This window comes from Ctenopharyngodon idella, chromosome 10 (assembly GCF_019924925.1).
Source record: "Ctenopharyngodon idella isolate HZGC_01 chromosome 10, HZGC01, whole genome shotgun sequence".
NCBI lineage: Eukaryota > Metazoa > Chordata > Actinopteri > Cypriniformes > Xenocyprididae > Ctenopharyngodon > Ctenopharyngodon idella.
The window spans coordinates 35,255,439-35,270,661 of record NC_067229.1 but is presented as its reverse complement, the minus strand read 5'-3'; the positions used below and the strand labels follow the sequence as shown (position 1 = coordinate 35,270,661).

The following is a 15,223-nucleotide window of genomic DNA, read 5'->3' as shown; positions in this document are numbered from 1 at the left end:
ATTTAAAATAATGGTTTTCTATTTTAATATACTTTAAAATATTATTTATTTCTGTAATGCAAAGCTGAATTTTAATCAGCCATTATTACTGTCTTCAGTGTCACATGATCCTTCAGAAATTATTATAAAATGCTGATTTATTATCAGTGTTGGAAACAGTTGTGCTGCTTAATATTTTTTGGAACCTGTGATACTTTTTTTAGGATTCATTGATGAATAAAAGGTTAAAAAGAACAGAATTTATTCAAAATATAAATCTTTTCTAACAATATAAGTTTTTACTATCACTTGTAATCAGTTTAACACATCTTTACTGAATAAAATTATAAATTTTGCTTTCAAAAAAGAAAGAAAAAAATGACTGACCCCAAACTTTTGAACAGTAGTGTATATTGTTACAAAATGTTTCTATTTTGGAAAGATTATATATTGTTACAAAATAGTTCTAACCAAGATTTCAATACACACCATGTTTTAAATGTATGTCTGTAACCTGTGTAGTCCGAACCGCTCCAAGCGGGACTCAAACCCGGGTCGCTGGCATGGAAGGGTGGGTCCACTAACAAGAACACAAAAAACTGCAGTTTCTAGCGCATGTTTACCTGCACAGTTCTCACTAGCTGGTCTCAGTTCCAAGTATACCAACTAACTCTACAGTTTGATTAATTTGTCGGGCAAAATGGCACATCGAGCATTGTGATCTAGTAAAGGAACAAAACAAACCATCATTGAAATTTCACAATGAAACTGTCTTTGAAATCTTGTAAGGGAACAAAGAAACAAAACTGACAATCATTGAGATCGCGTAAAGATTTCAATACACACCATGTTTTAAATGTATGTCTGTAACCTGTGCAGTCTGAACCGCTCCAAGCGGGTCTCAAACCCGGGTCGCTGGCATGGGAGGCGGGTCCACTAACAAGAACACAAAAGACTGCAGTTTCTAGCGCGTGTTTACCTGCACAGTTCTCACTGGCTGGTCTCAGTTCCAAGTATACCAACTAACTCTACAGTTTGATTAATTTGTTGGGCAAAATGGCACATTGAGCATTGTGATTAATCAGATCACCTGTCAATCCAACTCTCAGCAAAGGGTGAACATGTTGGAAAAAATGTTTTTTTTTAATACATTACACTTGTGATGGGAGAAACAAAGCTTTTCAAAGCTTCGAAACAATTGAACCAATTGCTTTGCATAGTGATTCACTGTTTCGAAACATTTGAAACACCACACACTGGTGACCCCTACTCTTCAGAACAGCATAAATGCAACAAAAACTTCCGCCAAACATGCATGAAAACACTTTTTACAAAAATAATAAATAAAATAAAATAAAATAAAATAAAATAAAATCGATAAATAATAATAATAATAGTAATAGTAAAACTGACCGTTGTTGAAATCTCATCGCTGAACAAAACTGACCATCATCAAAATCTCGTAATTATACAAAACCGACAGTTTGAACTGTTTCAAATTCAACCATCATTGAAATCTCATAACAAAACTGACTGTCATTGAGATCTAGTAAAGGAACAAAACCAACCATCATTGAAATTTCACAATGAAAAAAAAAAACTGTCTTTGAAATCTTGTAAGGGAACAAAGAAACAAAACTGACAATCATTGAGATCGCGTAAAGAAATAAAACCAATCATCACTGAACTCTCGCAATGAAAAAAACAAAACAACTGTCATTGAAATCTCATAAAGGAACAAAACCAACCATCATTTCAATCTCATAAAGGAACAAAACCTACCATCATTTCAATCTCATAAAGGAACAAAACCGACCATCATTTCAATCTCATAATGGAACAAAACCGGCCATCATTTCAATCTCATAATGGAACAAAACAGACCATCTTTGAAATCTTGCAAAGGAACAAAGCCGCCCGTCACTGAAATCTTGTCACAAAACGAAACCAACCGTAGCTGATATCTCATAATGGAGCAAAGCTGATTGTCATTGAAATCTCATAACCGAAAAAATGAAATGTCATTAAAATCTTGTAACCAAATAAAACCGACACTGAAAACCAACCGTCATTAAAATCTTGTAATAATACAAAACCGACCATCATTGAAATGTTGTAATGGAACAAAACAGATCGTCATTGAGATCTCGTAATGAAACAAAATTGACAATCTTTGAAATCTTGTAACAGAAGAAAACCGACCGTAATTGAAAACTGACCATCATTGAAATCTCGTAATGAAACAAAACTAACAGTCATTGAGATCATGTAAAGGAACGAAACTGACTGCTATTGAGATCTCCTAAAGGAACAAAACTGACCATCATTGAAACCTCTTAACGAAACAAAACGAAATGTCTTTGAAATCTCGTAAAAGAACAAAGAAAAAAAAACAACCGTCATTGAAATCTCGTCACAAAACAAAACCAACAGTTTGAATAGTTTCAAATTCGACTGTCATTGAAATCTCATAAAGGAACAAAACCGACCATCATTGAGATTTAGTAACCAAACAAAATCGATCATCATAGAATAAAACCAACTATCATTAAAATCTTGTTAAAGAACAAAACAGACCGTCATTAAAATCTCTTTAGGGAACAAAACCGACCATCTTTGAAATCTTGCAAAGGAACATAACGACCGTCACTGAAATCTCAAAACAAAACCGACCGTCATTGAAATCTTGTAATGGAAAAAAATGAACTGCCATTGAAATCTTATAACCAAATAAAGCTGACACTGAAAACCAACCATCATTAAAATCTTGTAATGAAACAAAACCTTGTTAGGGAACAAAACATAGTGACATTAAAATCTCATAATGGAAAAAAGCAGCCGTTATTGAAATCTCGTAGAGGAACAAAACCGACCATCACTGAAATCTCCTAACCCAGCAAAACCAACCGTCATTGAAATCTCATAACCGAATAAAACCGAACGTCATTGAAATGTTATAATGGAACAAAACCGATCAAAAGTTAATATAAAAAAAGATATAAAAAAAACTCTATGATGACACAAAAAGCATCAAGAATCAGCACAGGAATCTCAACAAAGCTGACAATCAATAGTGTCATGCCGCAATGCATGCTGGGAACAATAGTACAAAACTCCCAGCATGCATCACAGCATGAATACATCATGCAGCTGAATTGTCCTTTTATTTTCTTTCATTCTATTTGCTTTTATTTTTTGCTGTGGTTTTTGTTCTGTCTTTTAGTAGTTTTTTGTGATGTCCAGAATTGATCTGATTGTCTGAATATTTTGTCACCATTGTTGAGATTCATATGCTGATTGCTCATATCTGTTTGTCATCGTAGTTTACTGCTTTGTTTTTTTTTTTTTTTTATTTATTTATTTTTTTTATAAATATATATATATTTCTAATTTTCTAACTGAATTTTGCTATACAGCGTGATCTCATGTTACAGTAAAACACTCTTTGTTTGTTTTGTCTTGAATGGATGGTCTGTGCAGTTTTAAACAGCGGAGTATGAACAGCTACATATGCGTGTGCTTATTTATTTAATTTAATAAACAACTATGGGCTCTAACATAGCCTGCATGCATGTGTGCATTATCACCTCGGTAATGACATTCACTGTCAGTAATTCACCTTGACAACGATCGCTTATGGCATCAATGCACTTTAGCTATGTTCGATATTCGTTCCAATGTGTCAGGGGAGTGTTTTTAAAACACTAATCAAAGTAATATCATACCTTCTGTTCTCTTCTTTTTAAAGAACGTCAAAAGATGCGCTTGAACTGTTCTCCTTGTCCATTTGAACAATCGTGAAAAATGACGAAAGCTCCGAGTTCTGGTTGGTAAATCGTTGTTATTTATAGTTTAATTATCACACAGAGAATTTTAAAATTTACATGATAAGGTATATATAAAAATGTTAATCTAAAGGGGATGGTAAGGGGGGATGGAGGCTTTACAAAAGGGATGTTTTTTGTCATTAGTTTCAATAAGGGGGATGCCATCCCCCCCATTTTACATCAGGACTTTAAAATAAAGTGCTACCGCATGCTTCATATTCACGTGTATTGGACAGTCACGAAACAGCGCGTATTGTATCAGCGTTTTTGGGGAAAAATGTCAAATGGTAACAGAAAACGCGACAAATGTGAAGAGGAGACCGTTACATTAACCTTTATAGTCCAAAAAGGCCATTCTAAATAAACTTGATAGTTAGTCTCCAACATATAAAATGAGGATGTGCAATGCTAGTGCATTTATATGAACACACTGCATGCAGCATTCATCCAATCAGTGACACTTACACCCCAAATATGCAAATAAGGATGTTACCCCAGGGTTTAGGACAGTGTAAAACGGCAGTTTATGAATACCCAGGATTAATCGTTAACCCCGGGTTAAGTATGAAATGTGAAGCAAAATAACCCAGGATTCTGTTTACCCAGGGTTTACAATGACCCAGGGTTAACTATTTCAAGTGTATTTCAAACTTCAAATAGTTTTTGTGGCCATTGTACAGCTACATTCACAAATAAACCAAAGCATATGAACATTGTCTTTTGAAACATTTTAATATTCATCCCCTCCCCCCATAGTGAATACAAATGAGTTATATATAAATTCTTTCCATTCCTTAGTATTATATTCTCTATGCTACAGTTACAGCGTGAACCATCACAAGTTGAAAACGTACATGGGGAAGGAATGATCCGCCAAGACAAACATGCATTGATTACTGTGCACTACAACACAATAAATAGTATAGCTTACAAGCGACTGCAAGTTCAGTCAAAAAAGACATAAGAGAAGTCAAATGTTAGTAAATAGACAGATGGACAAATTTCATTCAGTACAATAAGTGACTCCACCACTCCCAGTTTACATTGACTGTGTCAGTATTTTCAGGGGTAAGTTCACATTCAGTAGTTTAGATGTCCACAGGACAAAGAGTCAGTGCGTCCAGAACCTGATTCTGTTGTTTTATATCATTTATCACCATCTATGGGCTAACACCACAGTGAAGTCTGTCTTGAGGGCAAAAAGGAAAGAAACCAATGAGCTCTTTCAAGATTTTTGAGTATACAAGTACATGGTTACTTCTTATAATAAATGTGGATTAGTAATAATTTTGAACATGGTTTTAATCCATAGCAGGTACAGTATGATTGTTTAATTGAGGTTGCTGAGGTTTGTTGTTGAGACGTACACTTAAAACATAAATATGCAAAGAATATGGAATGCAAAAAAATGGAAAATTAAATTAATTAGAATGGAAACCACTTAATTTATAGTTTTGAAAATATGTAAAAAATAAAAATAAATAAAATAAGCAAACAAATAAAAAAGATGCATTTACTTTCCTGCATTAATCCAGATATTAGAAGCATATTAACTGTTTGTAAGGCTGCTGTAATGTGAAAACCCTTTTCATTTTTGCTACTTTGTACATTAAATAAAGGCACATCCCTGAAACATTTGTGTACTTGCTGTGGTGGATCAAGATTTTTGAATTTTATATTTTGAACAACTAGGCTATAAGCTGATCTGATGTTGTTTTACATTTTAATAAAATTGTTAAAAAATAAGTGCTTTTTTAAATGTATTTTTAAAAAGATTGTTTTTAAAAACGTGGTGGTATACAATGTTATTGTGCTTGACAGGAAACATCCAGAAAATTCATAAGCATCTGTGCCAGAGTAGCAAAAATGGAAAGTTAACAACGACACGTTATTATCACAGTGACAGAAGCAAATTAAATTAATTCATAATGCAAAGCTACATAATTTAAAATGCATTAGAATTAGAATAAAAAATACATTTCACAGTAATTAAAAAAACATTATAAACAGTAAACAATAGTGTCTCAAATGAAGAAAAAACATCTGCAAATACATATTTGCTGTGTGTGTGGATTTTTGTAGATTGCTGGTCTTGAATAGCAGATTATTGTACTTCTGTGTATGATACCCTGTACAAGCACCAACTGATAATACTATAGAAAAAATATTATCAGTGAAGAGTTTACAAAAAATCTCCTTTGTATCAAAAGCGTACAAGGTTGACCATTGAAAGATGTATCAATTGTAAAAACACACAAACAAAAAGAAAACAAATCCAATTTTTCAAAATTTCAAAAAATGACCTTTTTGCTTTGAAATATCAAAACCCACTTTGCATGAGGAATGTCTTATTTTTCATTTAAAAACTGAAACTGAAAACTGCCTTTGAGACAGAGCAAAATAATTTCCCTGAACTTTATCATACAACATTTAAAGACGCAGTTACATTCTTTTCTAGTTCACTCATACAGAGAAAACTCTCTCTAGGTTATGCTACACTCTACAGAGGTAATACAAGAGTTAACCAGCATTACAATAAAGATAGCTTAAATCCAAACACACGTTTAACTGCCACATTGTAAACCTGCGACACACCTGGTAGGATCTCTGACAGGTGTAACATGAGGTTTAATTCATTCATGTCCTATTACTACGGGTAAAATATTGTCCTCAAACATTTAAAAAAAAAAAAAAAAAAACATCAGAGGTGGAAGCTATCATCCCCCCAGGAGTCCAAGTGTCTACCCTAACATGACAACTACCCTAGGATTCACATTAAGAATGGAAGACTTACATCACATGCACATCAAGTAGCAAAATGTCCATTAAATTACAAATTACTAATAAAAATTACAACTACAATTTACAACGACATTTCCTGTAGTCGGTACTTTTACATTTGCTTGATCTCCCTGTTTTATGTCATGCATGAAGTGAGAGCACTTGCTTTGTCAGATAGGAAGAACAGACTTGATGCTGAAGAGTTTTTTGTCTAGTTAACCAAGCAACGTGTGCCACGGAAGGTCTCAAAATCATGTCAGCAGGCAAACTGAACTTTGTAAGAAACACTGGCTTAGAAAAGCTGGTTTTGATATTAGCTGGATTAGTCTTTTGATGGGTCCAGGAAAACATCTGCCTATGCACCAGTGGGAGGCATTGCAGCTTGTTCGCCTTTATACTGCAAAAAATCATTTTCTTAATCAGCTTTTTTGTTTTCCATTAAAATTATCTAAACATTCTTAAAACAAGATCATTTAATCTTTTATTATTATTATAAACTACCTTTCAAAATTTTAGAGCAGATTGTTTTTTATAGATTTTTTTGTTTTTAAATAGAAATTAATACTTTTATTCAGCAAAGATGCATTAAATTGATCAAAAGTCCAAGTAAAAACTTTTGTAATGCTACAAATTTCATATATACGCTGTTCTTCAAACTTTTTTAATCCTAAAAAATTATGTTTTCCACAAAAATATTAAACTTGAGCAGCAAATCAGCATATTTGAATGATTTCTGAAGGATCATGTGACACTGAAGACTGTAGTAATGATGCTGGAAATTCAGCTTTGCATCACAGGAATAAATTACACACAGGAATATTTTTTTAAAATTCTATTTTAAAATATTCGAAAATAGAAAACAGTTATTTTAAACTTTAAAATATTTTATAATATTACCATTTTTTAGTGTATTTTTTATCAAATAAATACAGCCTTGGTGAGCAATAGAGACTTTCAAAAACATTTAAAAAAATCTTACCATCCCTAAACTTTTGAACGGTAGTGTATGAATAATTAAAAAAAGCCAACTGGGATAGATAGATAGATAAATAAATAAATAAATAAAATTGCCTCAAAACAAGTCATATCCTATATTTAATTTTCTAAAGTAATTTTTTTTAAAGTATATTTTGATAATTTCACTGAAAGAAAAAAAAAAAAAACGTATTAAGAAAATGACATTTTGCAGTATTTCTTGACTAATTTGAAACATTCTGGATCAAAACTCAAACACTGGGAGATTTGCAAAATCAGAAGACATATCTCATAAAAAAATAAACCAGACCACAAAAAATGCTGGTGCATTTATCTGTAGGAAGAAGGTAGGGCAGAAACCTAAAGTGCTTTTTGTTGTAAAAAGTTCTCTTATGTCATTCAGGAGAACCTACAGACATTTGTGTTGGTGTCCAACAGCATGTTTTAGAGTCAAATCTAAAGCCGAGCTACTTCTGTATACACAAAAATGATTCTGCCTCCGTGCTGGCCAAGTATTGTTGGCAGCACATCATTAGCATTAGCATCATTAGCTCTTTCATTCTGATGCTACGAGTCCAATCCTCTGAGACGCAAAAACTTTTTTGTGTCTCAAATTAGAAAATGGAAATAACAGAGGCTGTTTCATCTCTGTCTGGCAGTTGGTGTTTGTCAAAATCTTAATAAAATTTGACACATTTTTTTAAGGAAATCATGGCCCGCACATCAAAACAAAGCACTGTTGTCCATGATGGACAGTAAGAGAAAATGGGCGAGGCTGCCGAGTTTCAGTAGGACAGCTCATCTGGGTAAAGTGTTGGCGTTTGGGATCCGTGCGGGGGATGAGCGTGCTGCTGGCGAGCCTCTCAGAGTGGGCGTCCCTGGTCCCGGAGAAGCCACCTTGTGAGTGGGCGTACAGTGGCCAGGAGAACAGGAGTGTGTGGGGGTACCAGGGCCTGGAGAGTAAGGGTAAGGGGGAATATCAGGGCCGGGGAAGAAGGCTCTGTGGATAGGAGAAGAGGAAGGTGACAGGTGGGGACTTGTCTGGAGGAGCCAGAGCAGCTCTTCGTTGTTGCGGCTCAGACGTTTCTTCTCGTTGGTCTCCTTCTCCACATACTCCTGAAGGTTTGCGTTCTCCTCAGACAGTTGTCTATACATACAGAATGAAACAGTCAGGATTAGTTAAATGGCTGGCTATGTAAGACTAAATTTGACCGCATTTTAAATCCTACCTTGACACTGTGAGGTGGCGATCGATGCGGGCCATCAGGTCTTCATTCTGCTGCTGAAGCACCTGGACCCGCTCCTCCAGGTGCAGGTTCTTTTGGGCCTGCTCGAAGGATGAAGTGAACACAGAGCTCCACATTAAATTCTTACACAAGCTTCCCCTGCCTGGAGAACAGGGGACTGAAATGTGTTTTACGTGAGGACGAAACAATGAGAATTCATAAAAGCTGAAAGGAAAAGTGGCTTTGAAATGGACGGTGGCCCTATTTTCAGATCATAAATAATACAACGTTCAAAGGAGCTGAAAAGAGGTAAAAAGCAGTTTTAAATGGAAACTGATTTAATATCCAAATCATAAATAATGTACTGTAGCATCACAATAAAATGAACTTATACACAGTACAGAATGTATACAACACATACAGCATATACAACACTCCTCTAAGAGGTTTGCCAATCATGCCTGTTCAGAAAAATATTATTCTCCTTCCTTTATTATTTATACAATTTATAATTATTTGAGTTAGAGCTAAGGAGTGTATATATATTTCACTATAAAATCGATTCATTTTATTAGAAATCAATCATTATTAACATTCTAAATATCAGTCCATTTTTTACATTCTTTTTAAAAAGACCACTCTGTCCTTGATCAAAGGAGGGGTTTTACATGAGCTTGTTTTGTTTATTTATTTATTTTTCCCTTTTCACTCCCCCAGTTTTTATTTTTTATTTTTTATCTTGCACCGTTTTCTTTTTATCTGTCACAGTTTTTCTTTTACTTGCACTGTTTTCTATGGAGCCCCGTACATGACAGGCAGACAAAAATATACCATGGCCACTTAATTTGTTCCCACGAATAAAGAATTTCTTCCCTTGTTTTAGTAAATCGTGGCCACAATTGACTAATTTGTTCCCTTGTTTAAGTTAGATCATAGCACAAACTAAGAATTTGTACCCTCGTTTTACTAAATTGTGGTCACATTGTACTAATTTGTTCAAAATTAAATACTTGATTTAACTGAAACAAGGGAACAAATTATTACAATGTGACCACAATTTAGTAAAGCGAGGGAACAAATTTCTAAAGGGTTAGTTCACCCAAAAATAAAAATTATCCAATGATTTACTCACCCTCAAGCCATCCTAGGTGTAGCTATATGACTATCTTCTTTCAGACCAACACAATTGAGATATATTTAAAAATATCCTTAATCCTCCAAGGTTTATAATGGTTGTGAATGGGGGGCCGCATTTTGAAAAAAAAAAAAATGCATACATCCATAATCAAAGTAATCCAGACGGCTCCAGTGGGTTAATAAAGGCCTTTTGAAGCGAAGCGATGTGTTTTTGTAAGAAAAATATCCATATTTAAAACTTTATAAATTCAAATAACTAGCTTCTGGCAATTTGGGCGGAAGAGCAATCTTTGACCCGAACGCAATGATGCAATGGCGAACGTGGAGGCGCAGAGGACAGAGCAAAACAAATCACCAGTCACGAATTAGAAGTCTAAAACGAGAAATTTTAAAGAGAAATGTCAGAGTATTTCGATATTGAGCTTGAGTTTGTTGCCCAGCCCTATTTGTTTGAACCGTGAGAGGCGTCTAAGCTTACGATACTCCTACATCCTGCGTCATACATCGCTTCAGAGGATTACTCATTTGACGCAAGTCGAGTTGTGCAGTACGCGTACGGTCGTCCGCTGGAAGCTAGTTATTTGAATTTATAAAGTTTTAAATATGGATATTTTTCTTACAAAAACGCATCGCATCGTTTCAAAAGGCCTTTATTAACCCACTGGAGCCGTATGGATTACTTTGATTATGGATGGATGCATTTTTTTTTTTTGTTCAAAATGTGGCCCCCCATTCACAACCATTATAAACCTTGGAGGATTAAGGATATTTTTAAATATATCTCCGATTGCATTAGTCTGAAAGAAGATGGTCATGTACACCTAGGATGGCTTGAGGGTGAGTAAATCATGGGAAGATTTTCATTTTTGGGTGAAATAATTATCCCTTTAATTCCTGGCCATGATGTATATATTTTTTTACTGTATATCATGTGCTGAGCTCCATAGTTTTCATCTTTCCTACTGCAGTTTTTTACTTGCACTGTTATCTTTTTTACTGCTATGGGTTTATTTCTTCTTGCAATGTTTGCTTTTTTTTACTGGCACACTTTTTTTCCCACAGTGACAGAGTAGAGAAAGAACTCTTTTCTTTACTTTAAACTGCATACAGGAACATACTATATTTCACAATTCTCCTGGACAGTGTGTTTATTCTGCACACCTTTTTATTTGGAGCTTACCACTTTCTCCAAATGACAGATCTTCTTCTCCTGGTCATGAATTTGCTGGTTCTTCATCTCCAGAACCTCCTTCAGACTCTTTAGGTCTTCCTCGATATGCTGATACGGGGCCAATGCATCCTGCAAATACATTTACAGTACATACTTTCAGTGTTTGTGTGCCTATATGATAGTGTCCCTTTTTAAATGTCTCAAAAGAAACATACCACGATTTGTTCATCAGTGCTCTTCCTCAGGGCCTCTTCAAAACGCTTGGCTTTGTCTTTCAGAGTTCGGTTCTGGAAAGTCAGAGTGTCCACCTGGTCCTGAAGGAAACGGTACTGTTACTAAGGAAGTCCCTTGGATGAGTAGCAAAAAATCTCAAACCTTGAGTCACTGAGCAAATCACCTGAAGCGAGAGGCGCAGTTTCTCAAAGTCTTCTTCTAGACTGGCTTTTTGCTGCTCATGGGCTTTCCTTAAGTCTAAGAAAAATGAGAAGCAATACAGAATTTATTATCTTCTTCACATTGCAGTCAGCTGGTTAGTAGTGGTATTACAAATCAGACCCTCACCTCTCATTGTCCTGGCATGCTCCTCCTGCAGTGTTGCCATGGTGATGTTGTGCATGGTCTTCAGGTCTTCAAGGGCGGCCTCGTGGTTGGCAGTCAACTCTTCAATCTACACAAAAAACACACAGTTGAGTCTTCATATACATGCCATCCTAAATCTATTTTCCATGATCCTCAGCCTGATGATCCAACCTGTTCCTGGTGCTGGGTGTGAAGCTCCTCCACCTCTGACTGGTGCTCTGCTCTGAGATGGTCTCTGTCTGAAGCGTGCCGTAGTCTCAAGCTCTCCTCTAAGGTAACGAGTTCAGACTCCTGCTGCACCTGTAGCTCTCTCAGCTCCCTCTCAAAACACTCCTCCAGCTCTCTCTTCTCTTTCTGAAGACGCTCCCAGCGAGCTGCGTTGAAGGCTGGGTGATATGAAAAACGGAAGATGGATCTAAATATCGCAAACAAGGGGCCCTCCTGCAGTGACTTCTCTTCTCTGATGACTTCTCTGATGACTCTTCTCTGTTTACTGGCGCGAGGGCGGAACGACATGTCACTCACATGACATCACAGCAATAGCAAACCATCCAATCAATTCTCAATGGACAAAATCATGTCCCAGCCAACATTTTTTCTTTTTCAAGAAGCCGTTTCACTTAGATATACATCAAAATAGGGAAGAAAAGACCATCCGAATCCGAAGTGCAGATCCGTGCACATTCTAACGACTAATATTGCCCACAACTCATTGCGCGTTGCACTAAGATTTGATTAGAACTACAAACACGAATAAAAAGTGTTAAAAAAACTACAAACATGGTGGATGTGCAAATCCAACGGTTAAGTAGAGAGGTTTAGATAAAGGGGTTTGAGTGATTAATAATCAGTATCTAACCTGACGCAAAGATATTTATTCATTGTTATCCACATTATGTTTCATCTGCAACAGCATTGTGAACTTTTGTAAGGATGAATTTGGTCATTAACTTTTAAATGCATCATTATGCAAAGACATGAGGAGAGTTTCCACATAAAAAGACCCATGACTGACAGATAAAAGTGCTACTACATTTCTCTCCGAAACGGTAGATAATTAAATTAAATTAAATTGAATGTGGGGGATTTTAACTGTGACAAGATGATTGACAGGGCAGTTTAAAAGGTGACAGGATGTACCTAACTAAGCGGCAGAGCTGTCCATTAAAGATGCAATTATGACGAAGTAGTATGTCCCAAAGTTTGCCTACTCTTCTGCTAGTACTGCTACACACTCAAAAGTACTTTTTCTTCACAAAAATCAGTACATACTTTTAGGGCATAGTATAAGTAGGTGAATTGGGATGCAGCATGTGTCTAAAAACTAGTACACCAACTAGCAGTTAGCCAAGAGGTAATCAGTCTAACTTTTTGGATTCAAATTAGACAAATCTAAGTTATATAACTGAAAAGTTATAATGTTATGGAAGGTCAGGCAAAAATGAGAAGAGGATCTAATTGTAGCACTTTTATTTTAAACAAAAATAAAGAAGATAATCCAAAATGAAGAAGATCACAGGGAAAAACACGTGGCAGAATAAATAACACAAAGACAACAACTGAACAAACTGAGGGCTATATATACACATGGGAAAACACTAGGCAATAAAGAAGGTGTGACAAATGAGGGAAATCAAAAACCATGGTAACTAATGAACACAGACAAAGGAAACTGATCTAGAAACAGTGCAAACCAACTAACAGGATAACAACTCAAACAATGAACAACAACAGAGACAAACCATCTCAAAGTACTACAGAAACACAGACCAAACTAAACATACAGTATCCCTGACATAACCAGTCTTAAAGAAAGAAAAAAAAAAAAGATGACTAAAATGTTAAACTAGTCTAAGCCATTTATGCAACTGGCCACTGTTTTTTCTGGACACTCACCCACTTCATGCTGAATTCGACTGAGTTCCTGTGTCAACTCTCTCTCCTTCTCCTCAGCACTTTCACTCTGAAACAAAAAATAACACACATCTGCTTTTACAATATTACTCAAGGCACGTTCTCCATCGACATCTATATCTTCGAACCCTACCGCAAAACCAAGTCAAATATTTTTATTTTCATTATTTATGAATATTTATTTTAATTCTATTATGTTTATTTAACTTCTTTCCTCATGGGGAACATTTTCAGTCCTCGTGGCTGATTTCTAAAATGTAGGTGATTTCAGGTTTAACTATTTTTGTAGGAGCATTTTGTCCCAGCATGAGTTAACAACAAATAAACATTTAGGAAACATATTTATATTTATTACATACATTTATATTATGTCCAGTTACTTCATGGTTTATGTAATTTTACTAATTAATAATTTAATAATCACAACCATAAACAATGAACCAACAGACCCTCACACAAACACATACTGTACTTTTTTTTATCAGTGCATTCTTGTTTTTGTAGTACCTAGTGTTAACTACCTACTGCATACTGCATTTAGTATTACTTTTAAGGCCTAAATAACATCAAATTATTAAAACCGGATAGTGTTGTGTTTGAAACTGACAAAAATTATAAACTAAAAAAAATCAAACACAAAGAGATGTCTGTAAATGTAAGATGACAAACAAGAAATAAATTGATACAATGCTGCAGAAACATTAACTCTCTAGTGTGCATTTAACAGCAGACAGTACAGAAAATGTACAGTATACCACCTTGATAATGAAAAGCACTTAGAAATGAAACATGCACTATAGAAACTAATAAAATGTGGCTTGCTTCATATTAGAGTTGCCAGGCGTGGGAGGAATTGGCAGGTTACTGACACACAGCTTCTATCCGTAAACCCTTTTACTGCTAAACAGTCAAACAGGATTGCATTTGGAGGAGAGGAATGCAATTCATATTAATGTATGTGTGGGCATTAGGCTGAAACATATAGAGATTGGTGTATATTTTAAGCCATCGTGTTTCAGACCCCTCCAGACTTGTTTAAGTTTGTCTGGAATTAGTATGCAGAGGCATTTCAGAGGCAACTGTGCACAAATGTTTTTTTTTTTTCATGATGAATCATTTAGGCAAACATTCACTAATGGACAGCAGGGGGCACTGTGCTTCTAAAAGTGTTTTTATTTACATTATTTATTCATTTAGCAGATGCTTTTATACAGAGCGGATCACAAATAAGGACGGCAACATATGTGATTCATCCTAAAGAGACAGTGATATGCTTGTTGTGATTCTGTGTGCAAACAGTGACTCAACGGTTTGCTCTTGCACACGGTTACCTCATCCTTCCATTCATGATAGATTAGATAACTAGGCTGTTATTTGTGTTTTGTTTTTGTTTTGTTGTTGTTGAGTGTTCAGTTTGCAGTGGTTGAGATAGACTGGATGTGTCAGTTCAAGGAGGCAGTATATCAGTAAACTGTAGTGGTTGCCTAGTGGTTGAGGCTTTGGCATGGTAACACAAACATCTCATGTAGTGGTGACATGTGAAGACTGTAACATCATTGTGCCCTTGATCGAATCATGTCATCGCAGGCTTTGTGCCATGAGGGATGTCAATGTAGTTAGTGTACTGTGAATCA

The 15,223-nt window shown here is 35.4% G+C and overlaps 1 protein-coding gene across 2 annotated transcripts in view; it reads right to left on the bottom strand.

Annotated features, from left to right (window-relative positions):
* Positions 1-4,515: 4,515 nt before the first annotated feature.
* The window catches only part of mtus2a (microtubule associated tumor suppressor candidate 2a), a 73,510-nt gene continuing 62,802 nt past the window's right edge, over positions 4,516-15,223 (bottom strand). The window contains exons 8-15 of one of the 2 annotated variants that reach the window (XM_051911010.1): positions 13,572-13,638; positions 11,847-12,061; positions 11,658-11,763; positions 11,494-11,567; positions 11,312-11,410; positions 11,106-11,225; positions 8,792-8,892; positions 4,516-8,709 (exon numbers count right to left, since the gene is read on the bottom strand). In XM_051911010.1, the coding sequence (XP_051766970.1) occupies positions 8,361-8,709; positions 8,792-8,892; positions 11,106-11,225; positions 11,312-11,410; positions 11,494-11,567; positions 11,658-11,763; positions 11,847-12,061; positions 13,572-13,638 (1,131 nt within the window). In that variant the 3' untranslated portion in view covers positions 4,516-8,360. The remainder of the gene's footprint in view (positions 8,710-8,791; positions 8,893-11,105; positions 11,226-11,311; positions 11,411-11,493; positions 11,568-11,657; positions 11,764-11,846; positions 12,062-13,571; positions 13,639-15,223) is intronic. The other variant, XM_051911011.1, reaches the window with a different exon arrangement.